The sequence below is a fragment of the Arachis hypogaea genome, chromosome 20 (assembly GCF_003086295.3).
Source record: "Arachis hypogaea cultivar Tifrunner chromosome 20, arahy.Tifrunner.gnm2.J5K5, whole genome shotgun sequence".
In the NCBI taxonomy this organism is placed as follows: domain Eukaryota; kingdom Viridiplantae; phylum Streptophyta; class Magnoliopsida; order Fabales; family Fabaceae; genus Arachis; species Arachis hypogaea.
In genome coordinates this window covers 12,831,794-12,854,508 of record NC_092055.1, presented here as the reverse complement: position 1 = coordinate 12,854,508, position 22,715 = coordinate 12,831,794, and the positions used below count along the sequence as shown (strand labels likewise).

At 38.8% G+C, this 22,715-nt stretch overlaps 1 protein-coding gene and 2 pseudogenes across 2 annotated transcripts; 2 read left to right on the top strand and 1 right to left on the bottom strand.

Moving 5' to 3' along the window:
• The window catches only part of LOC140182951 (uncharacterized), a 13,371-nt pseudogene extending 5,600 nt beyond the window's left edge, over positions 1–7,771 (bottom strand).
• Positions 7,772–8,258: 487 nt separating this feature from the next.
• LOC112785452 (dehydrodolichyl diphosphate synthase 6-like) lies at positions 8,259–9,827 on the top strand (annotated as a pseudogene).
• A 5,804-nt stretch (positions 9,828–15,631) lies between these two features.
• On the top strand, positions 15,632–21,204 carry LOC112783677 (U11/U12 small nuclear ribonucleoprotein 59 kDa protein). 2 transcript variants are annotated; one of them, XM_025826718.3, is made up of 9 exons: positions 15,632–15,964; positions 17,782–17,990; positions 18,125–18,467; positions 18,587–18,670; positions 19,282–19,347; positions 19,776–19,848; positions 19,989–20,371; positions 20,623–20,663; positions 20,881–21,204. In XM_025826718.3, exons 2-9 carry the CDS (start codon positions 17,824–17,826, stop codon positions 20,957–20,959), a joined length of 1,236 nt encoding a protein of 411 aa, XP_025682503.1. In that variant the 5' UTR covers positions 15,632–15,964; positions 17,782–17,823; the 3' UTR covers positions 20,960–21,204. The 2 variants fall into 2 exon arrangements, with proteins under 2 accessions (XP_025682503.1, XP_025682504.1); XM_025826719.3 differs by having other exon boundaries at positions 15,660–15,964; positions 17,845–17,990.
• The last annotated feature ends 1,511 nt before the right edge of the window (positions 21,205–22,715 follow it).

Below are 22,715 nucleotides of genomic sequence, written 5' to 3'. Positions count from 1 at the left end.
CAGCGCCCTCCTGGCACATCGATCCGGGTTCTGGCTCTGATACCATAATGTAACACCCTACCATACAGAGTCTTATGCTTAAGTCATAATTCAGAGATGGCAAGGTCGTACGACCTCTAAAACAAAAATTTAGTACGTATAGTAGTATGAATAATTGATTATAACTAGGAGCCTTTATAGAAAAGGGGGTAAACAAAAAAATCGTAACTCAAAAACGCAACACTCCGATCGATAACGCAACGAGCAAAGGATAAGCGAACGCGAGATAACATATATGCAAAGGAGTGTCAAAAACAGGAATATCAAGACTCAAAATCCGGCCGCGAAGATAACCGGTCCGAGCATAGTAATATATACAAATAATAAAATAAGGAAAACCCCAAAGGAACCCAAAGGGACACAAATACAGAAAACCTATTCTCCAAAATCCCCTCTAGAAGGAGTCATCACAGTTTGTATTATTTAATGGAGATAAAAGTATCTAAACAAGATATATAAATCAAAATAGAGTCCCGAAACAAAGGATCTTCGCTAATCCAGAAGTCTCCAGCATACCTCAACGAGAAGCCTCGCGTCCTGCATCTGAAAACCACAAAATCCGCATGGGCGAGAACCAGAGGTCCCAGCACCGGTAACAGCTTCCACATATATAATACATAATAATAGAGGAAAGCCGAAGGCAATCCTAGAACTTCCTCCAGATAATATCAAAGCTTATAAACAAGCTAAACCGTAAGTGGCAACTGACTAAAGATTCTTCAGTCTAACTAATACTTCCCTTTCCAATTCCTTCAGACCTCCCAACCACCAGCAGGAGTATAATATAGCAAACACAGTTATATCAGACAAGAGATTTACAAATAGGAACAGATAAGGCATTTAGGCAATTAGCAAGTAATATGCAGTCAAATAGGCAATCTCAAACAATTCATGTAGTATGCTTATGATGCATGCCTGTCCCTAGTGGCTGATGATATCATCTGTCGGTTATAGAGCCAACCCGACAAGTCCTGGTAGCTAGCCATTGGACTGTCCCTCTGTCGTGCATCCCCAACTCGAGTTATACTCATCATAAACTTGATCATAATCATGATCCATATCCATCACCCTCACTGGTGAATATTTATCCATCACCATCACTGGTGAATATTTATGGGGGCGAGCTCATCCGGGCCTTTCACAGTGCCCGGCCACACTTACGACATTGGGTAACAGAGCTTCGAGTCTCAACCTGGAGCACATGGTGGCTAGCCATTGCTACTACCCAGGGAAACCCTCATCTCCAATGGTGGAAGTGCCAACATTCACAATCATTCAACAGCATATATGCATTTATACTTACCCATAAACATGGCTCCGCCGCCACACGGCATAATCCAGCCATCCGGCTCACGGTTAAATCCATAACCAGCCAATTCATTAACAATTACGGCCATTCGGCCCATGGCATAACAAGCACTTCCACCGCCATCCTCCACATCTCACATAATCATCTTTGATCCTCATGGATCATTCATTTTTCCCTTGCTTCACTCGCAAGTTACCACATTCACTAGCCCTTTTTTCTCATGCTAGGCATATCATAATGATTTAAGACATAAGTGGTGAGATTGGAGGCTTAGAAGTATGAAGTTTGGCTTTTAAAACTCAAAAATCAACTTTGGAATGAAAACAGGGCCACGCGTACGCGCACTCCACGCGCACGCGTGGATGATGCTTTCTCGAAGAACAGCGCATACGCGCCAAGTGCGCTACGCGCGAGGGGTCATTCTGCTAAAATTTTCTAAGTTAAAAGCTGCAGAATTCACAGATTCAACCCCCAATCTTCCGACGGTCATAACTCTCTCATTTTAAATCATTTTTCACCCGTTCTTCGAACGGCATGGACATCTCGGATCCAATTTCATTTCTAAACAGATTTGGCACAAATCAAAGATCCGTAGTCCAAGTTATGTCCCGTCAAAGTATGCCCAAAAACCATATTTTCATTCAAAACCACAAAGTGCCATTTTCAAAACAAGCCACTTTCAACTCTTTTCAAAATCAATTAAAACATGCCAATTTCATCCCTTTTCTTTGAAATCAATCAAAGTGTACCAAATTCAACAACAAGCCATCCTCAACTCACGCATTGACATTTTACCAAAATTCTCAAAACTACCTCCAACCATTTTAACATTCTCAATCAAAAGGCCAAAGGATAAACACAATATTATGTCATACATCCTTCTCATCCCAATTTCTAACAATATCAATTTCCAATCAACCATCATTATACATAATCATCATACTCACCAACAATATGCACCACCCATCAATTCAACCTCAATCATTCATCAAGCATATATCACAACATGCATTTTCTCATATATCACACAATCAAGGCATCAATATTCATAATCACACATATGATCACATCATATATCTCAACCATTCCACAACATCATCAATTCAATGCCTATCTTAGGGCCTCTAGCCTAAGTATTTCCTACCACATTACATATTAGATACGGGAAACCGAAACCATACCTTAGCCGATTTCCCAAGTTCAACCGGAGCACTTCCAAACCACTTGTCCACAAGCTCTCAAGGTATCAACACCTCCAAGAACAGATTTTATCACACAAAACCCTCTTCCAAGCTTTCCAAAATCACCAATCAAGCTCCAATATTCACATATACACAACCTAAGCCACAATCATTGTACCCATACACAACATCTCAATACCCAAACATCATAGAACAATAATTTACACTAGGGTTGAGAATCTTACCACACCAAGGTCCAAGGAGACAAGATTAACCTTCTCCTTCAAGAGAGTTGGGTCCTATAACATCAAAGAACCCAAAATCTCAACATTTTTACTCATGAAACTCGAAATCAAGGGCTGGAATTTCGAACAGTAAAACGTGGCTTACCTCAAGATTAATTGTATGGGTTTTGTAGAGCTCTCCGCGGTGAACACGTGGCCGCAAACGGAGCGGCAATCGGAGCTCTAGATCAAAAGTTATGGTGGTTTGAAGATCAAGTGAGAGATAGAACTTGAGAGGTGTTCTTCCCTCCATGGCCTCCATTTCAGCGTGTTTAGTGTCTCAAATGAGGAGAGAGAGTGCTGAAACTAGGGTTTTGGTTTAGTTTAGTTGGGCCAAGGGCCCACTTTGGGTCCGGTTGGCCCGGTTTGGCCCGTTGGGTCCAATCTTGGTCCGATTTCTATAAAATTGGTACCGAAATTCTCGTCTCAATTTCCTCTATCATATTAAGCCATAAAAATAACATTTTTGGCTTTCTAGAATAAATTCTCATTTATGGGTTAATTAGCCGTTAATTAACCGGATCTTACATTCTACCCACCTAATTGGGAATTTTGCCCACAAAATTCAAATTCAAAGTCAATTACCTGAGAGTAAGTGCGGATAATCCGTTTGCATCTCCGACTCAAGTTCCCAAGTGTGTTCCTCAACACCGCCTCGACTCCAAGCCACTTTGACTAATGAAACCTCTTTTCCACGCAACCGTTTGATACTAGTATCATCAATTCTGACTGGAGCCACTGGAAGCGTCAAATCTTCTCTTAACTGAACCGATTCGGGTTCTAACACATGGCTAGCATCAGGAGTGTACTTTCGAAGCTGTGACACGTGAAATACGTCGTGCAGGTTTGAAAGATGGGGTGGTAGAGCCACCCGATACGCCACCGGCCCAATCCTCTCCAAGATCTGAAATGGACCAATGTATCGAGGATTCAACTTCTTTGCTTTAATCGCTCTACCTACTCCTGTGGTCGGAGTAACTTTCAGGAAAACATGATCTCCTGCCTCAAATTCTAAGGGCTTCCGCCTTTGATCGGCGTAACTCTTTTGACGACTCTGCGCCGTAAGCATCCTATCTCGGATTTTCTTGACTTGTTCAGTGGTCTCAGCTATCATTTCCGGCCCCAACAAGCCTTTCTCTCCAGCTTCATACCAACATAGTGGTGATTGACATTTTCTCCCATACAAAGCCTCATACGGAGCCATTCCGATGCTCGCATGGTAACTATTATTGTATGCAAACTCTACTAACGGCATATACCGATCCCAACTCGCCGGTTGGTCCAAAACACAAGCTCTCAACATATCCTCTAGTGTTTGGATCGTCCTCTCGGATTGACCATCTGTTTGAGGATGGTACGCTGTACTCAAGCTTAATCGAGTTCCAAAAGCTTTCTGAAATGCACCCCAGAACCTCGAAGTGAAACGAGGATCTCTATCAGAGATTATAGTAGCAGGTACACCATGGAGTCTCACAATCTCCTTTATGTATAACCGAGCTAGCTCCTCAAGGGTGTAAGTCATCCGAACGGGTAAAAAGTGAGCTGACTTCGTCAGTCGGTCCACGATCACCCAGATAGCATCAAAACCAGTCCTAGTCCTTGGCAATCCCGACACAAAGTCCATTGCAATACTTTCCCACTTCCATTGCGGAACCTCTAAGGGTTGCAACATCCCGGAAGGTCTTTGATGTTCAATCTTTACCTTTTAACAAGTTAAGCACTTTGAAACATATTCCGCCACATCATTCTTCATACCCGGCCACCAAAACATCGCCTTTAAATCATGGTACATCTTAGTACTTCCCGGGTGAATGGAGAATCCGCTTTTGTGTGCCTCCTTTAAGATATCTTGCCTCAAAGTACCAACATCCGGCACAATGATTCTACCCTTGAATCTCCATAACCCATCTTTTTCTTCCGACACTCTCCACTGTTTTCCTTGCTCGATAGCCGGTAACACCTTCCATAACGCTTCATCATTTTCATGAGCCTTTAGGAGTTCGGACTTAAAGTCACTCGAGATTTCCAATCGGCTCAAACACAAGGTTCCAGATACTTCTCGGGCACCAATTTTTAGACTCTCGAATCCCTTGAGCAACTTCTCCTCTTGAAGCATCATCCAAGACGCATATAACGACTTTCGACTTAACGCATCCGCCACTATATTCGCCTTTCCAGGATGGTAATTTAACTCAAAGTCATAGTCTTTCAACAATTCCATCCACCTCCTTTGCCTCATATTAAGCTCTTTCTGATCAAAGAGGTATTTCAAGCTCTTGTGATCGGAGAAGACTTAGAACTTAACCCCATAGAGATAATGCCTCCACACCTTCAAGGCAAACACAACCGCAGCGAGTTCCAAATCATGCGTAGGATAACTAACTTCGTGAGGTCTCAACTGTCGTGAGGCATACGCCACCACATTATGATGCTGCATCAGCACGCACCCTAGGCCCTTTAACGATGCATCACATTACACCTCAAAAGGCTCGTTCGGCTCAGGTAACACTAACACAGGTGCAGTGGTCAACTTTTTCTTCAATGTCTGAAAGCTCTCCTCGCACTCAGGAGTCCAAACAAACGGAGTGTCTTTGCGAGTTAACTTTGTCAACGGCAAGCTAATTGCGAAAAGCCTTTGATGAACCTTCGATAATAGCCAGCTAAACCGAGAAAACTCCTTATCTCAGTTACTGTGGTTAGTTGCTTCCAATCCATCACAGCTTCTACCTTAGTTGGATCTACGACTATTCCCTTCTTACTCACCACGTGACCCAAAAACTTCACCTCATCCTTCCAAAACTCACACTTAGACAGTTTCGCATAGAGTTTCTTCTCCTTTAAAATCTGCAACACGGTCCTCAAGTGTTCTGCATGCTCTTCTTCAGTCTTGGAGTAAATCAGTATGTCGTCAATGAAGACAACAACGAATTTATCCAGAAACAGACGGAATACTCTATTCATGTAATCCATGAATACTGCAAGAGCGTTCGTCAACCCAAAGAACATTACAGTATACTCGTAATGACCATAACGAGTCCTGAAAGCGGTCTTAGGGATATCCTCACCCCTCACCCTTATCTGGTGATAACCGGATCGCAAATTGATCTTAGAGAAAACCCCAGCTCCTTGTAACTGGTCGATGAGATCATCAATTCTCGGCAATGGGTATTTATTCTTTATGGTGACCTTGTTCAGCTGCCTGTAGGCCATACAGAGCCGCATACTTCCATCTTTCTTCTTTACCAGTAACACTGGAGCACCCCACAGGGAAACACTTGGTCGGATAAAGTTCTTACCCAACAATTCCTCTAACTGAGACTTTAGCTCGGCCATCTCTAACGGTGACATCCTATAAGGAGCACTTGAGATTGGTCCCGCCCCAGGCACCAACTCAATAGCAAACTCGACCTCTCGGTTAGGTGGAAATTCCTCAATATCATCGGAAAACACTTCCGGAAACTCACACACTACCGGAATCTGATCTAACCTTTGATCATCACCCGAAACACCCGCGGTTAACAACAAAATACCCTGACATTCGATTCCAGAACAGTTCACCATCATCGAATTCAAGTAATAATTATTTACCACGACCGGCCCTTCTGTATCCTCTGGCATAAAGTACACCGACTTGGTAGAACAATCAAGCAGGACATGGTTTTCGGATAACCAGTCCAATCCCAAGATAAGATCAAGACCGATCATCGGTAAGCAGATTAAATTATGGACAAAATCACGCTGCTTGAACCTAAACGAAACTTTCGGGCATCCTAGCCTAGTTACCATGGCTTCATGGGTAGCATTATACACTTTTAAGTCATAACCTAAGGTTACGATCTTCAATCCTAATTCATGGGCTTTCTCAAATGCAATAAATAAATGCGATGCTCCCGAATCAAATAAAGCATTTAAAGTTTGACCAGCTATTTCACAGTTACCTCGAATGAGTGTCTCAGATCCTTCTGCACCCACAGCTGAGGTGGTGAACACCCGACCAGTTTGCTGTGCTTTCCCAGCACCTTGCTTTTGCTTCTCCGGACAACTTGCGGCTTTATGCCCCGCCTTTCCACAATTGTAGCACAAACCCCATCCGGCCTTGCATGGTACTCCTGGATGGTGACTCCCACACCTAGTACAAGCTTGATCATTCTAAGGCTGCTTCCCAAACCTTTTTCCTTGGGAGTAGTTGTTGTTGGGCCTCCTAAAAGAACCTCCCCTCTTGAAAGACGGGCCTCTAGGTGCAAAGCTCTTCCCTCGGTTCTGTGGAAATGACCCTTTGTGACTTCCTTTCTCAGCGGCTGCCCTCTTCACACACTCTTCAGCAACCCTACACTTGTTCACCAACTCAGAGAAAGTCCTAATCTCCATTGGTCCCACTGAACTGAAAATATCGCTCCGGAGTCCTCCTTCGTACTTAACACACTTCCATTCCTCATATTCCACCGGAGTCCCTTGACACATACGAGAGAATCTGAACAGCTCCTCAAACTTGTCAGTATACTCAGATACGGACATAGTACCCTGCTTCAGCTGTAACAATTCAATTTTCTTGGCCGTCCTAGCAGAAGTCGGAAAGTACTTCTTATAGAACTCCTCTTGGAAGATATCCCAGGTAATATAATCATCACCCTGCTGCAGGAGACGTCGGATACCTTGCTACCAATACGACGCTTCGCCAGTGAGCAAATAGGTAGCAAACTCAACACGCTGTCCTTCAGGCACCACCTGCGCTTGCAGTGCTTATTCCATGGCCTGAAACCATGTATCGGCCTCAGTCGGGCTAGTAGTTCCCTTGAACTTTGGGGAATTAACCTTCAAAAAATTCGCCAGTGTCATCGGGCCCTGAACTCCACCTCCGTCATTACCATGGTTGTTCATCTGTTGACCAAGAGCCTCAACAGTGGCTTGCATAGCAGCAACCATGTTCTCCAACGCAGTCATAAAGTTTACCGGGTCATTAGGGTTATTCACCGGCGCACGAGTATTCGTATGACCTCTCCAACGGCCTCTACCGCGTCCACGAGGCGCCATCTGGTTCCTATACACACCAACCAATCGATATTAAGTTGATCAGTCTCAATATCGGAAGTTTAGTGCTTCAAAGTCCCAAATGCATGCTCATGAACGTTTATGCTAACTATATCAAGTAGATATACTAACAGCACATAACACACATTCAGAGAATGCACAGAAGCATAGTCAGTCCATTCCTCAGGCTCTACAGGAACGAACTGCTCTGATACCATCTGTAACAGCCCAGACCACCCGCTAGCACGATATTGTCCGCTTTGGCACACAAGGCCTCACGGTTTTGCCTTTGACGATAGGGATGATAGCCGAAGCCCCCCACACTCACTCGTCAAAACGCGTCATGCTAGGGAGAGGTATCCACACCCTTATAAGGCATGCTTCATTCCCCTCTCCAACCGATGTGGGCTTTACACCATGCACAAAGATACTGGAGGTATTACAAGCAACCTGCTTGGAGGTTTATCCAACTGTCTTAGGAGATGCATATTTGGCATATTATCTATGGGTCCTGTGCCACATCATATTGCTTTTATCATGGATGGGAATCGAAGGTTTGCAAAGAAGAGTAACTTGGCTGAAGGGATTGGTCATAAGGCTGGATTTTCCATCACTCATTTCCATGCTTAGGTATTGTTATGAATTAGGAGTGAAGTATGTAACTGTCTATGCATTCAGCATCGATAACTTCAAAAGAAAGCCCAAAGAGGTGCAATCCTTGATGGAATTGATGTGAGAAAAGATTGAGGAGTTACTTCAAGATGAAAGCGTTATCAATGAATACGGTGTTAAACTACATTTTATTGGAAACTTGCAGTTATTGGCTGAACCTGTGAGGATTTCAATGGAAAAGGCAATAAAGGTCACTGCCCACAACAAACAGAGAGTATTGTTAGTTTGTGTAGCCTTCACTACCTCATTTTTTGGTGCCATTCCTTTTATACTATTTAACTTGAGTTTGTATATTAATAAGATTATATGAATTTGATTGATGACGTTTAATGTAGTTTTTTAAATTTGAAAACTATTTTAATATTTATATTATACTATAATTATATTTTAGGATGTTTATTTATAATTTATTTATTATTTTATTTTAAAACAGTTTTCCGATTGAACCATCGGTTAGACCGGTTGGACTAATAAACCAGTAAACCAGTAGTTAGAACAGTTTGATGACCGGTCCGGTTTTCCGAACCTTGATATATATACATATGTATACATATGTATGTATATGTATATATATGTATATGTATGTGTATATATACATATATGTGTATATATACATATATGTGTATATATGTATATATGCATATGTATATATATATATATATATATATATATATATATATATATATATATATATATATATATATATATATATATATATATATATAAGCTTTAGAACTATCGTGGCACTTTGTTATTCTTTGCTTTACGGCTAGAGGTAAGGCTTAGGTTAACGGGCTGTTACAAAACCGAACTGCAATTTAATTAAACGATTGGATCAGATGACTTTTTTCCTAAAAAACTGAACTAAATCGTACTGCGAACACCCCCTAGTGCACACGACCTCTCTCACTTCTCCCTCACGCCCAAATGACAAAAACTGCTCTGTGCTTTCTCACTCACAGTCACAGTCTCATAGCTGCACCCTCCTCTTTCAGTCACAGACTCATAGTCCTCTACTTTTTTCTATCGTCGGCGTCCAGCCGTCCAGTAACCCTATTTTCGTCTGCGTCTGTCGATGCATCTTTTCGAAGCGTTATCGTCTTCCGAGTTTGATTTGTTGTCGTCTTCTCAGTTTGTATCACTGCCACAGCGTTGTTGTCTTCTGAGTTTGATTTGTCGTCGTCTTCTCAGTTCGTATCACTGCCGCCTTCTCAAATTGCAACGCCTTCTTCTTCTCACTTTGCAGTTCACAGCGTCGTTGTCTTCATAGTTCGCAGTGCCTCGTCTTCATATCTCTGTGATTTGAAGTTCTAAATTATTTTTTGGATTTAATTCTTCTTCTTCTCGGTTCACTCTTCTCCCTTTGCAGTTCACAGGGTCGTTGTCTTCATAGTTCGCAGCGCCTCGTCTTTGCATATCAATGATTTGAAGTTCTAAATTATTTTTTGGATTTGATTCTTCTTTGTTCACTCTTCTCACTTTGTAGTTCACAACGTCGTTGTCTTGATAGTTTGCAGCGCCTCGGCTTCGTATATCTATGATTTGAAGTTCTAAATTATTTTTTGGATTTGGTTATTTGTTGTTAGTTTTTTTTTGTTCTAATCTGATATTTGTTTATGTTCTGATTTGTTATTTTGATTTTTGGTTATGATTATTTGTTTTTGGTCATGATTTTTGTTTAGCATTTTGGATCTCATGATTTCTTCTTAATTCTAATTGTATCTTGTATTATGATTTTTTATTAAAATTGTTTTTATGATTATTTGTTTTGTGTTTTTGTTTTTTATTTAGGGTTTTATTTTGTTTTTATTTTTTTGTTCTAATTTGTGATTTTAGCATGGTTCTGAAAATTGAACCGAATTGACCGGTTCAATCGAAAATCGGTCACTTGACCAATTCGGTTCAAACAAAAAATTATTGACAAAAAATCGGTGAAAGAATCGGTTAAATTGACGGTTAATCAGTGAACTAATTGAACCGTCCGATTTTTTAAAAGATTTCCGGTTTTTAAAATTGTATATAAAAAAACAAAAGCCCCCCTTCTCACTTCCCAAACTGCACCGTACCCCTTGCTAAACCCTATCAGAGACAACGGCTCCAGCCACCATCACCAGTTGCCACTCGCCCTCTTCTTGCCGTGGAATTTCTGTTCAGACATATCGCACGTCGCTCGCGTCGCCCACCTCACCTTCGCACGTCGCTTATCTTGTCGCTCGCCTCTTCTGTCACCTCGCCGTTGCTCACCTCAACGGTAAGCACTCCTCGGCTCCTCCCTCACTAGCGACTGCTTGCTGCTTGCTTTCTTCAGTGCTTCATTAGTTTTATTTTTAAAAATTTTATTGATTTATTCTTCAATCTTCGATGCCTCTTCAGTGCTTCTTCTCTCGGTTGTATGTCACGCAACCAGCGTAGGTCACCTCACCCGCGTCCCTCTCCTTGATACTTCACGGTTCGTCTACTTTGTCTCTGTCGCCGGTTCGCCGCCCAAATCGCCTCTCTGCTCGCCTCTCAGTTCTTCGCCGCGAGTGATAATGTGTTGCCGTTTGCTTCTTCGTGGTCGTCGACGGTAAGCTCCTCGCCTCCAACCTTTCGTTCTTCCCTGACTCCCTATATCATCGCCGTGGGTTCTTCAGTTACTGTTAAATTAATTTTGGGTTCATCTTTTTTTTTCCCATTAATTTTAAGATTGTGAGCTGAGTTTGTGTTCTGAGTTTGGAATTGGATTATTTATTTAATTTGTTGAATGCTGGTGTGATTCTGAATTCAATTTAATTTGAATTCGGAGTTTGGAATTGGATTCAATTTAGTTTTTGTTGCTGATATGTTTTCAGTTTAATTTGGAGTCAAATGTTAGAAAATGTTGCTGATTAATGGATTTGAATCCCCAAAACTAAATATGAATATATGCTTTGGCTCTCTTATATTTAGCAGATTTAGAAATTTGTAATTGAATTAAACTTTGTTTTGTGTTACAACTGTATGATGTTTGGTTTGAGGATTTTTACTATTCAGTAAATAGAAATGATGCTCTTATTAAAAGTTGGAAAAATAGACAAAAGTATACCCGAATTTTCACACGGTGGATAGATGTACCCTCAAATTTTTTAATGAGTCATTTGTACACACCAATATAAAATTCCGTTGTTAATTCTACCCTTATGTGGCCTGGGTAATTTTTCCGGCGGTGGTGGAGGCCAGGTGGTAAGGTATTGTGTGATGTGGCCATTTTAAGTGACATAGTGGAAAATAAAATTGTTACATTATTAAATTTGGTAGAAATAAATATAAGAGAAGGATATAATGGAACCATTGTTCATTCTCTTTCTTCTCCAATTCCTTCGAACCCTAAGAATCCTAAACAGAGGTGGAAAAAAATTGGGGCTTCATTCTCTTTATTTTCCTCTGTAGATCTTATCCCTAAGCAAACATACTTATCAACCCTTGATTAATCCTATCAATTGTCTGCAACATCTTCTTCATTTCTTCTTCTACCTTTCAGTTGCTTTCTTCTGCAGACCTCCATTTTCTTTCTTCACTTTGCTCTTGAATCCCACAATCTTTTCCAGTATCAACAACTTCATCAGCCCAAATAAAATAATCACACCTCAATTCAACCTTCTTGCATCAAGAATCCGACGACAATTTCAACCATTTCACATAAGATTCACAGCATTTGTCATCATAAACAAAATCAGAATTTACATACCTCCCATAACGAACAACGAAGAAACAATCTTCCAGGGTTCCACTCTGTAGCAGACTCAAGCATCATTGCGTCAAATCCATGTAGACACTTGCTGTTGTTGTAGTCGAACTTTTTTTTCTTCCTATTCTTTGGCGCAGAAGACGAGCCACCACAACCACTGGCACAAGCATGAGGTATATCTTCCTTCGATGAGAGTGACATTTTGATACATTAGAGTTTACAAATCCCTAATACGATAGACAGGAAAATGATCTACAGAGGAAAATGAAGAAAATGAAGCCCCAATTTTTTTCACCCTCTGTTAGGGTTCTTAGGGTTCGAAGGAGTTGGAGAAGAAAGAGGATAAATAGTGGTTCCATTATGCCCTTTTCATATATTTATTTCAACAAAATTTAATAATGTAATAATTCTATTTTTCATTGTGTCACCCAAAATGGCCACATCACACAGTACCGTGCCACCTGGCCTCCACCATCGCCTGAAAAATTACTCAGGTCATGGAAGAGTAGAATTGACAACGGAGTTTTATATTGGTGTGTACAAATGACTCATTAAAAAATTGGGGGTACATCTGTCCACCGTGTGAAGATCCGGGTGTACTTTTGTCTATTTTTCTTTAAAAGTTTTTGAATACTTGATTATTAGAAGTTATTGTTAAATTTTTTGTTCTGAATTTTTGTCACTGATGTGGTGAGTATTATTGCTAACTACTTGATTTGAACTTAGAAATCAATTAGAAATTTTTTTATTTTGTAAATTTTTAGTGATAAATTATGAACATTATGAAATTTTGAAATTAGAAATTATTGAATTTGAATATCTGAAATTATATATTGAATTTTTAATAATTTTATTGTATATTTAATTAAACCGGATCAATCATGATTCGACCCCCGGTTAGATCATTGAACTTGTCACCTGACGGTTCAATGACCGGTTTGGTTCTTGCAACCTTGGATTTTAGCACACTTAGATACGATTAGATGATTAAAACAAGATAATTTTTTGAATTAATTGAAAAACTGAAAAAACCAAATTAGTTTGGTTTGGTTTGGTTTGACTCGGTAAAAAAACTAAACCAAACTGAACCGAAGAATTAATATGAAATTGTATTGGATGCATAGTTATCAAATCTGGCTCGACCCGACCGGTTTGACCGGAAATCCGGTCACCTGGCCGGACCGAACCACCAGTTGAACCGTCCATGCAACAGACCCAGTCGAACCAGGTTCGACCCAACGGGTTTAGTGCAAACCCAGTGACCTGGCCGGTTAATCCAACCCGGTCCGGGTAATCATAGTTGTAAAAACCGGACCGGACCGGCCCGACCAGAAAACCGATGAACCGAACCCTATACCGGTCAGGTCCAGTATTTGAACCGCACAAAGAATTGAACTGGTCAACTCGGTGTGAACCGGTGAGGTGGTCTGACCGAACCGCTTAGAAGAAAATATTTCCAAAATGCTTGAGGTAGAGTTCGAACCCCTGCCCTCAAGGAAACCAAAAGGCTCCACAACCACTAGGCCACTATGTTTTCTATTAAGATATATGCAAATTATAATACATATAGATATCTTCTATCAAATAGTTTACTTTTATTTAATTTATTTTAATTTTAATTATAAACTCACTCATTCTTAAATTAATTATATTTTTATTTAACAATAATTATAAACTCACTTATTTTTTTATAATTATATAATATCTATTAATATTATTTTTTAATAAATACTTGTAGTATATAATAGTATAAAAGATATAAACTAATTAATAAATTATTAAAATTTAAAAATAATAGTTATTTTAATATAAAAACAAAATAAAAATATTTATGATAGAGTAAAAATAATAAAATATTTATTGTTCATGTTCTATATTATTTTAAAATAACTTGATATTTTAAAATGTTAGTAAAAATATGTATTTTAAATTTTAATTTTAAACTTTTGACTATTTTTTATTTTTTATTTACATAGGACCGAGTTAACTAGTTCAACCAGTAACCCAACGGTTGAACCAATGACCCAGTGACCCAGTGACCTGACCGGTTCGATCACCGGTTCGGTTTTGACAACTATGCGGGGTAATGTTTATTAATTTTTTTTAATTTTATTTCCACTGAAACGGCGTCGTTTCAGACCCCACCCCCACCCCCTCTTTGAAACCCATGGTTCTGAAAATCGAACCGGACCGGCCGGTTCAACCGGAATAACCGGGAACCGGTCATCTAGCCGGTCCGGATAAGGCCAGAAACCGTTTGGTAAAAAACCGGTAAAAAAACCGGTCAAACCGACGGTTAACCGGTGAACCGATTGAACCGTCCGGTTTTTTTACGGTTTTTCGGTTTGAAACCCCTTTCAAAACAGCGCCGTTTTTGGCCTTAAAAAAAAAAAAAAAAGCCTAAATCATCTACCCGAAGCCCAGACGCCCTCCCCTCCCACCAAAAGTCCAACACTCCCACTCATCTCCTCTCATCTCCTCGCACCGTGGAAGCTCCGTCGCCGTCGCAGGAGCTGTGTCGCCGTCGTAGGAAGCTCCGTCACCGTCCTAGGAAGCTGTGTCGCCGTTGTAGGAAGCTCCCTCGCCGTTGCGTGGAAGCTCTGTGGCCGTCACCGTCTCCCCTGTTCAAGCGCTCTCTCTCTCTCTGTGTTCGCCGGTGTGGCCGTCTCCTTTGTCGTCGCCGTCACTCCCCTTCCTCCTCGCTGCCGGGAAGCAGTAAGCACTCTGACTCTCTGAGTGTTGATGCAGGTCCCAATCTTCATATTTGCAAATCCTTCACTCGAAAGCTTTTATGAAAATTTTAAGACAAATATGATTACATTTGGCATCAAAATTTTCATTATTTCTAAAATTGTGAATGAGTACATAGTCTCTTATTTTATGAAACTGGAATAATCCTGTTGATTGTTGATTTATGATTCTAGAATGATTTTCTAAAATGATGATGATATTGTTACTGATATGTTGTTGGCTTCTTGTTGATTTTCCGATGATTACTGATTAGTGATGATTAGTGGCTTTGTTTAATTCTGAATTGGAGTTGGATTTAGTTGAGTTACTGGATTTAATTCTGAGTTGCTGAGTTAATAATATTGATTTTGTTGATGTTTTCTTATTCTGAAATGTTGATTTTCTGAAATGAGGATGATGATGTTGCTGATTTTCTGATGATTACTAATTAGTGATAATTAGTTCCTGTGGGTAGTTGAATTTTGTTAATATTTTTTTGGTGTAGAACATTAGGTGCAATTTTGAATTTATTAGGTTAGAAAAGATCAAATTTAAATATTTGAAACTATATATTAAATTTTTAATTAATATTTAATTAAACCGGTTGAACCCCGGTTGAACCCCGGTCGAACCAGTAAACCAGTAAACCAGTTACTTCACCGGTTCATTGACCGGTTCGGTTCTCGCAACCTTGTTGAAACCTAAGCCTCCATCTGAGACTGAATGAAATCACCCTCCCAAGCCACCTTCGTGCCCTCATCTCTCTGTCTCTGCTCTCTCAAGCTCGGCGTCGGCAGCGGGCAGCCCCTCACCCTCACCTCGTCACTCTCTCAAGCTCGGCGCCGGCAGTTCCTCACTCTCAGTTCGTCAGTTCCTCACTCTCAGTTCGTCAGTTCGTCACTCCCTCGGCGTCGTCGGTTCGTCACTCCCTCGGCGTCACTCTGGGTCTCTCATCGGAACCAGTGAAGCAGCATCTGCTCCCTCAGGTGGTGGTGGTGGTCATCTTCTCAACCAGGTGAGCCCCAATTTTCAACCCTATTTTTTCTCTAGTTCAATGTTAATTTCGGTGAATCTGGTGGTTGTTGAATGGGGTTGCAGCTGTTTCATTTCGTTATCGGAGTTGATGTTGGCTTTTTGCTGTTATTTCTCTGCTTCGATGCTAATTTTGGTGAACCTGAGCAAATTTTAGAGTTGTTGCTGTTCTTTCTGTTTTTTTTGTTGAATGTTGATTTTTTAGAGTTGTTGTTGCTATTTTTTCTCTGGATTGATGTTAATTTCGGTGAATCTGAGCAAATTTTAGAGTTGTTGTTCTTTCTGTTTGTTGAATGTTGATTTTCTAGAGTTGTTGTTGCTGTTCTTTCTGTTCTTTCTTTGGTTTGATGCAAATTTTAGTTAGAATTATTGTTGAATCTGGTAGTTACTGCTATTGTATTTGATTTTTTAGAGGAGTTGTTGAACCTGAGGAAATTTTAGTGAACTTTGGTTGAATAGTTAAATTTGTTATTGATTATCATTAGTGAACTTTGGTGGTTGTTGATTATCATTAGTTGTTGCTGTGTTTCTTTTTGGTCATCTCCTCACACTTTCTATCTAACGTTTTCCCACATAATTTCTCATTACCTGCAAATGAAGAGGCATTGTTGAATTTAGAGCCCAATGCATCAGGTATCTCACTGTCAAGGTTGTTCCCAGAATCATTGAAGTAGACCAAGCCAGGAATCATAGAAAGATTACTAGGAATTTCCCCACTGAAGTTATTAGCAGAGAGATCAGCATTGTTAGGTTTAACAGATCTGTCAATGCCTCTGGTATGTTTCCCTGAAAGATGGTTGTGATCCACTAACAAAGATTTCAATGAGGACTGAGGAGCATTTGGAAATATCCCCAAGCACATCCTAGATAAATTGTTCCTGCCCAAATCTTTTTTTAGATAATTAGTTATGTTTAAAAATTGATATTGAATTATTAATGTTTGTAAAGACTTATATTTTAAATTTTAAGACATTATTTTAATTTTATTTATATAATTTTAAATTTCTTAGTTATGACCGGGTTAACCGGGTGAATCAATGACCCACCGGTTGAACCAGTGACCCAGTCATATGACCGGGTTGATTACCGGTTCGGTTCTGATAACTATGATCGGATGACTTTTTCTTAAATAACTGAACCAAACCGCACCGCGAATACCCTTAGAATATTAGCTGAACTTCCAGTACCAGACTCTGACGTGGAAACTTGGAAATGGTTGGATAATCTCTTTGAAGAATTTCAAAGAGCCAGAGAGACAAAAAAGAGGAATAGGGCCGCACACCTAGTTTGGAGCTATAGAAAGCTCGAAACTTGCTAGTCAGCCGCTGTCACCCATTGAAGAAGCTCGTTTCGCCATGAATGCATCTGAAGAAGCTCGATTAGTTCTAGTGTTTTGATGATGGATAAGCTCATCTGTTTTGTGATTGTTAGAAACTATCATATCGTGAAAATTCCCATTTTTAACGTCGCTGTTGTTCTCTTTAGCTTATATTTAATTACTAATTAAATAAAATAACCTATCTTTAGAAAAAAAAAATTATGAACATTAAATTATTTATTTAGAATTTAAGAACAAAAAATTTCTATGGGAAATCATGCATAATGGGATCTCAGTTTGGCAGGAGCTCAATTGAAAAATTTACAGTGTTATGAATATGTTTTTTTGGTAATTTTATGATTCTATCAGTTTGGACTGAAACAAGTTATTTCAATATTTCTTAGTTTGATTATGAATATCATGGTTTGTTTTGGTTTTATCTGTTGATTTTTTTTCTTCTTTTGGTTATTTATTTTATTTAGGGTTATTCTCTGAAATCAAGGAGTAGTGCATACTTGAAAGAAATGAATCCATTTCATTTTCAGTCTGTACCACCACCTCATCCTCTTGGACCTCCTCAGTTTCTAATGTTACCTCCTGATCCACCAAATTCAAGTTCATTTTGGCAAAACCGAAATGTTTGTGAACGCCTCAGAGAATTGCAGGACACTCTTAATCTTGCAAAGGCAATGTATGTTTTTATTTTGGCTTCATATATTACTTTCACTTTTTTAAACTTAATGTTTCTCCAAAATTAATAGCTTTTATGCTGTAAGCTAGTTAATTATATTTTTATCAAAATTATAAACTTGCTGTTTTTCTTAGGCAAAAGGAGCTAGAGATGTTGATGATGATCAAAGATGGTAAAGTGTCTTTAGAAGATGTGAAACATGGATCTAATGAACCTTACCTCCCTGGTTTTCTAGAATGTTTGCAAGACAGAAGGGTTAATATAGAATCCCAAGAATCGTTGGCAGTTGAAGCAGCTAATTATTTGATGTCAAAGCTAAGATCTCAGCTGGAGCCATTCAAATATGTTGCGGATGAAGCAAGTCCATGGGAGGAGAAATCTGCGGCTGCAAGGTTTGCGAATAAAGTGTACAAGTCCAAAAGAAATAAGCGCTGGCGGAAGAAGAAAAGGAAGCGTATTGCAGAAATGCTGGCAAAGGTTACTTTCCCTTTGTTTTTGTGAGATATTTTCATTGCCCTTTATTGTAGCCGTTTCTTGAAACCCGTTTCTATGTTTGGCTCCTTAGTCATTTCTTTATCAAAAAATAAAAAATATAGGAGCGGGAGGAATTTCATTGCATTGACCTAGAAGCTGATGAATGGAGAGCAAGGGAGATTTCTAAGGATGTTGCAAACTGCAAGGTATTGATGTTTTTGCCTGCATACTTTTTACTTTGAATTTGCTAGTGAGCTTTTGCTATTGCCAGGCTAAAGAGGAAAAGCATGTCTGCTGTCTGCATGAATTAATTTATGTCCAAAATATGAAGCACATGATTCTCAAAATCAGATATATGATTGCGGTCTTTGGCAAAATTCAAGGATTAATCGGTGGCTTGGGGGCTATATAGGAATGGCTATAAATTTAACTTCTCAATTTTTTACTTTTTTAATTTTTTTTTTATGTTTCTCAAATCCTCATTACACATAATTATAGTCAACATGTTGCTACAATATTGTTTATATGCTATTTTTCTAGATTAAGAGAGCAGCTAAGTCGTAAAGCTTTCAATTCATAATATTTCCAATAACATATTTCTGTGTATTGCTTTAAATTGTTTACATGCTATATGCTATTGCTTCTTTTGCTGCTATTTTTTCTTCATTAGTTTCTTAGTGAGATGTGAGAAATGGTGAAATTAAGTAATTGTGTAATCTGTTTGCACATTTGATTAGTATAGATATATTATTAGTTGCTTCAGTTTGAACTGCAAGTTATACATATTTTAGGGGTGTCTAAAACATATCTTTGGCAGGTGGAAAAGATGAAGGAAATTGCTAAGATTAAAGCCAAAGAAGAGAAGAGGAAATTAGAGGCTGAGGTAAACTTTCTTTTTGTACAAATGACTGGTAAATCATTGTTAAATTGTGGTTTATGTTAACTTTGAATAACTTGTCAAATGTTCTATAGAATTTACCAATGTTATGTGATGACTTTTATATCTCGTGTCTACTGACTACCTAAGTTATGTGAATCTTTTCCATCATGCTATGCTCCTTAGCAGTTTACCATCATGTTCTGTTCTTTTGTCCTATAGTTCTTTTCCATGTTGTTGTTTTTGTCAAAGGCATCTATTGCCTCTTTCTTTGCCACAAGTCCTCGTTTTTACTATCAAATCTTTTGCAGAAATTTTCCCATCTAGCTGTATGTTTATTCTATCAACATGAATCATTTTATTTTTTATCCCACACTACTTACTTTATACTTTTGGGTGTTGATTTTGTTACATTACATTATTTCACATCACAGCTTGAAATGCTCTTGGTTGTGGAGAAGCTTCAAGAATTACGCTCCATAAGGATTCAAAAGTTGAAAAAACAAGGTGACTGAAGTGTAATATATATATATATATATATATATATATATATATATATATATATATATATATATATATATATATATAATGTAACATTCAGTTTCTTTCATACTTGACGCGACCTTGGTTCTTTACAAATTATGCAGGCCATTTTCTTCCTAAGGAGGATGACAAGTTTCTTGACAAAGTTCAGGCTGCAGTGGAAGAAGAGGAGCGTGAAGCTTTGGCTGCAGCGGAAACAGTTGCTGCTAAAGATGCAATAGCAACTGCTGAAGAATCCAGGAAAGCTAGCAAAAATCAAGGGATGCTCTCAAAAGAAAGTAGCACTGACACTAAAATTGAGGAGAACAAAGAGAAAACGGTTGATAAGGTGCCTGAAGAGGGATCTGATGCTGTTGAGTATAAATCAAGTAAAATTGCTTCAGAAGGACAGAGTAGTGGAGGAACATATGATCCTTTGGCAAATTTACCTATTGAGTTCTATCATTATTATCATGGCAGCAACAATGACATGGGAACGCTTATTGAGGTATTTTCAACTACTTTATCATCAAATTCTTAATTCTTAATGCATATTACCTTTTCTTCTTTATCTCTTCAGAATTTGTATGTTATCAGTTGAATTCTTTAGTAGTGAATGACTGCTACTTTTACTTCATTGATACACTAATAGCCTAATAATACTATTTCCCCCCTTTTTACCTGCTTAAATTTAACCCATTCATACATTCATTTTGATTTATTGATTATTAAGAATTTTTTCTGAATGATCTCATACAGGTTAGAAGAGGGTGGGATGCCTATATCAGACCAGGAGGAAGGTAAGAAATAAGAAAAAAAATGAAGCTTTTCTGCTAATTCTTCATTATTTGGGTTAATTTGGTTGGTATATCCTTAAAATTAAGGGATGATATCAATTTAATTCCACGCATAAATCTCATCCAAAAAAAGAATTTACACTTATGTTTAACATGTTAACTCTGTATTTCACTAATCTGTTTTTAACCCCTTTTTGTTTTGGTGCTGCACTTCGAACAGCCGCATACCAGGGCACTGGGTTCAGCCTCCTCCTCCAGCCAATGAGATATGGGCTTCTTACTTGGTCAAACCCAAATGATTGCTAATTCATTGCCAATTTTGTGTAAAGATTTCAGATGATTAGTGTTGTTTTGCTACCTATGAAGTATGAACTGTGTTCATGACCAGCCAGGTATTAATGTGTGGGTGAAATGTATATTGTAGTAATCTTTTGTATGCAACCAATCATTTGTAAGTATTTTATTCAAATCAAAGACCATAGCATAATATTGTTGAATATACAGTAAATAAATGAAAAAATAATTTCAGAATCATTTTTCAAAATTGCAGAGGTGATGCAATCTGATGAAAAGTTGTATTATTCCTTCTTCACTGCCATTTATATCAAATGTGTTTTTGGGACGTGGAATGGTGTACCAAAATTAAATACAAACTATCGGCTAAATTAGTTGCACACACTCGAGGAATGGTTTAATCTCTGAATTTTTTTTTTCACTTGGAGCGGTAAAGTGGAAAGAAGGAGAAAAGGTATAAGAGTCGTGAAAGAAGAAATTTTTACGAAGTGGAAGATCTACTTCTACGAGTTATTTAATGAAGGACAGAAGACTCTTCCAAGCTTTGGTCGGTTATGTACAAGGGAAGAAGATCAAAACTTTGACTACTATCGAAGGATTCAAGACTTCGAGGTAAAAGAGGTTCTAAAGCAGATGAAAAATGGCAGGGTAGTAGGATCTCATAATATTCCGATTGAGGTTTGGAAGGGCTTTGGAGGGAAAAGCATCAACTGGTTAACCAAGTTTTTTAATAAGATTTTAAAGTCAAAGAAGATGCCTGATGAGTGGAGAAAAAACACCTTGGTACCTATCTACAAGAATAAGGGGATATACAAAGTTGCGAAAACTATAGAGGGATCAAGCTCATGAGTCATACCATGAAGTTATGGGAAAGGGTGATAGAACGGAGGTTGAGAAAAGAGACACAAGTAACAGAGAACCAATTTGGATTTATGCCAAGCAGATCCACCACCGAAGCGATATACCTGTTAAGAAGGATGATGGAGATGTATCGTAGTAATAAAAGGGATCTACATATGGTGTTTATTGATTTGGAAAACGCATACGATAGGATGCCAAAGGAAGTCTTATGGAAGGTTTTAGAAAAGAGAAAAGTAAAGATAGCATATATTCATGCAATTAAAGACATGTATGATGGGGCCACAACTAGTATGAAGACCTAAGGTGGTGTGACAAAGGAATTTTCTATTAGTATAGGATTATACCATGGATCATCCTTAAGTCCATATCTTTTCACATTAGTCTTGGAAGTACTCATAGAGCACATCCAAGAGCCTGTGCCATCGTGCATGTTTTTTGCCGATGATATCGTCCTTATGGGAGAGTCAAGGGAAGACCTAAATAAGAAGTTGGACTTATGGAGAGAAGCTTTAGAAGTATATGGTCCGCGCATAAGCCGTAGCAAGACGGAATATATGGAATGTAAGTTCAGTTTGAGAAGGGAAAACCCTAATATAGAGGTGAAGATTAGAGAAAATATCCTACCAAAAGTTAAAAGTTTTAAGTATCTTAGGTGCATCATACATGATAATGGAGAGATTGAACAGGATGTAAATCATAGGATCCAAGCAGGTTGGTCAAAATGGCGGAATGCATCTGGTTTTATATGCGACAAAAAAGTGCCTTTAAAATTTAAAGATAAATTCTATCGCACTGCTATAAGACTAGCTATGCTTTATGGTACAGAGTGTTGGGCGGTCAAAGGGGAGCACGAACATAAGTTGAGTGTGGCAGAGATGAAGATGTTGAGATGGATGAGTG

Bases quoted from the DNA above. Each gene is read 5' to 3' on its own strand.
- LOC112783677 (XM_025826718.3), top strand. From the start codon at position 17,824: ATGAATCCATTTCATTTTCAGTCTGTACCACCACCTCATCCTCTTGGA. The intron at 18,468-18,586 runs GTTACTTTCCCT...TAAAAAATATAG, and splicing joins TTGCAGAAATGCTGGCAAAG to GAGCGGGAGGAATTTCATTG. The intron at 18,671-19,281 runs GTATTGATGTTT...TATCTTTGGCAG, and splicing joins AGGATGTTGCAAACTGCAAG to GTGGAAAAGATGAAGGAAAT.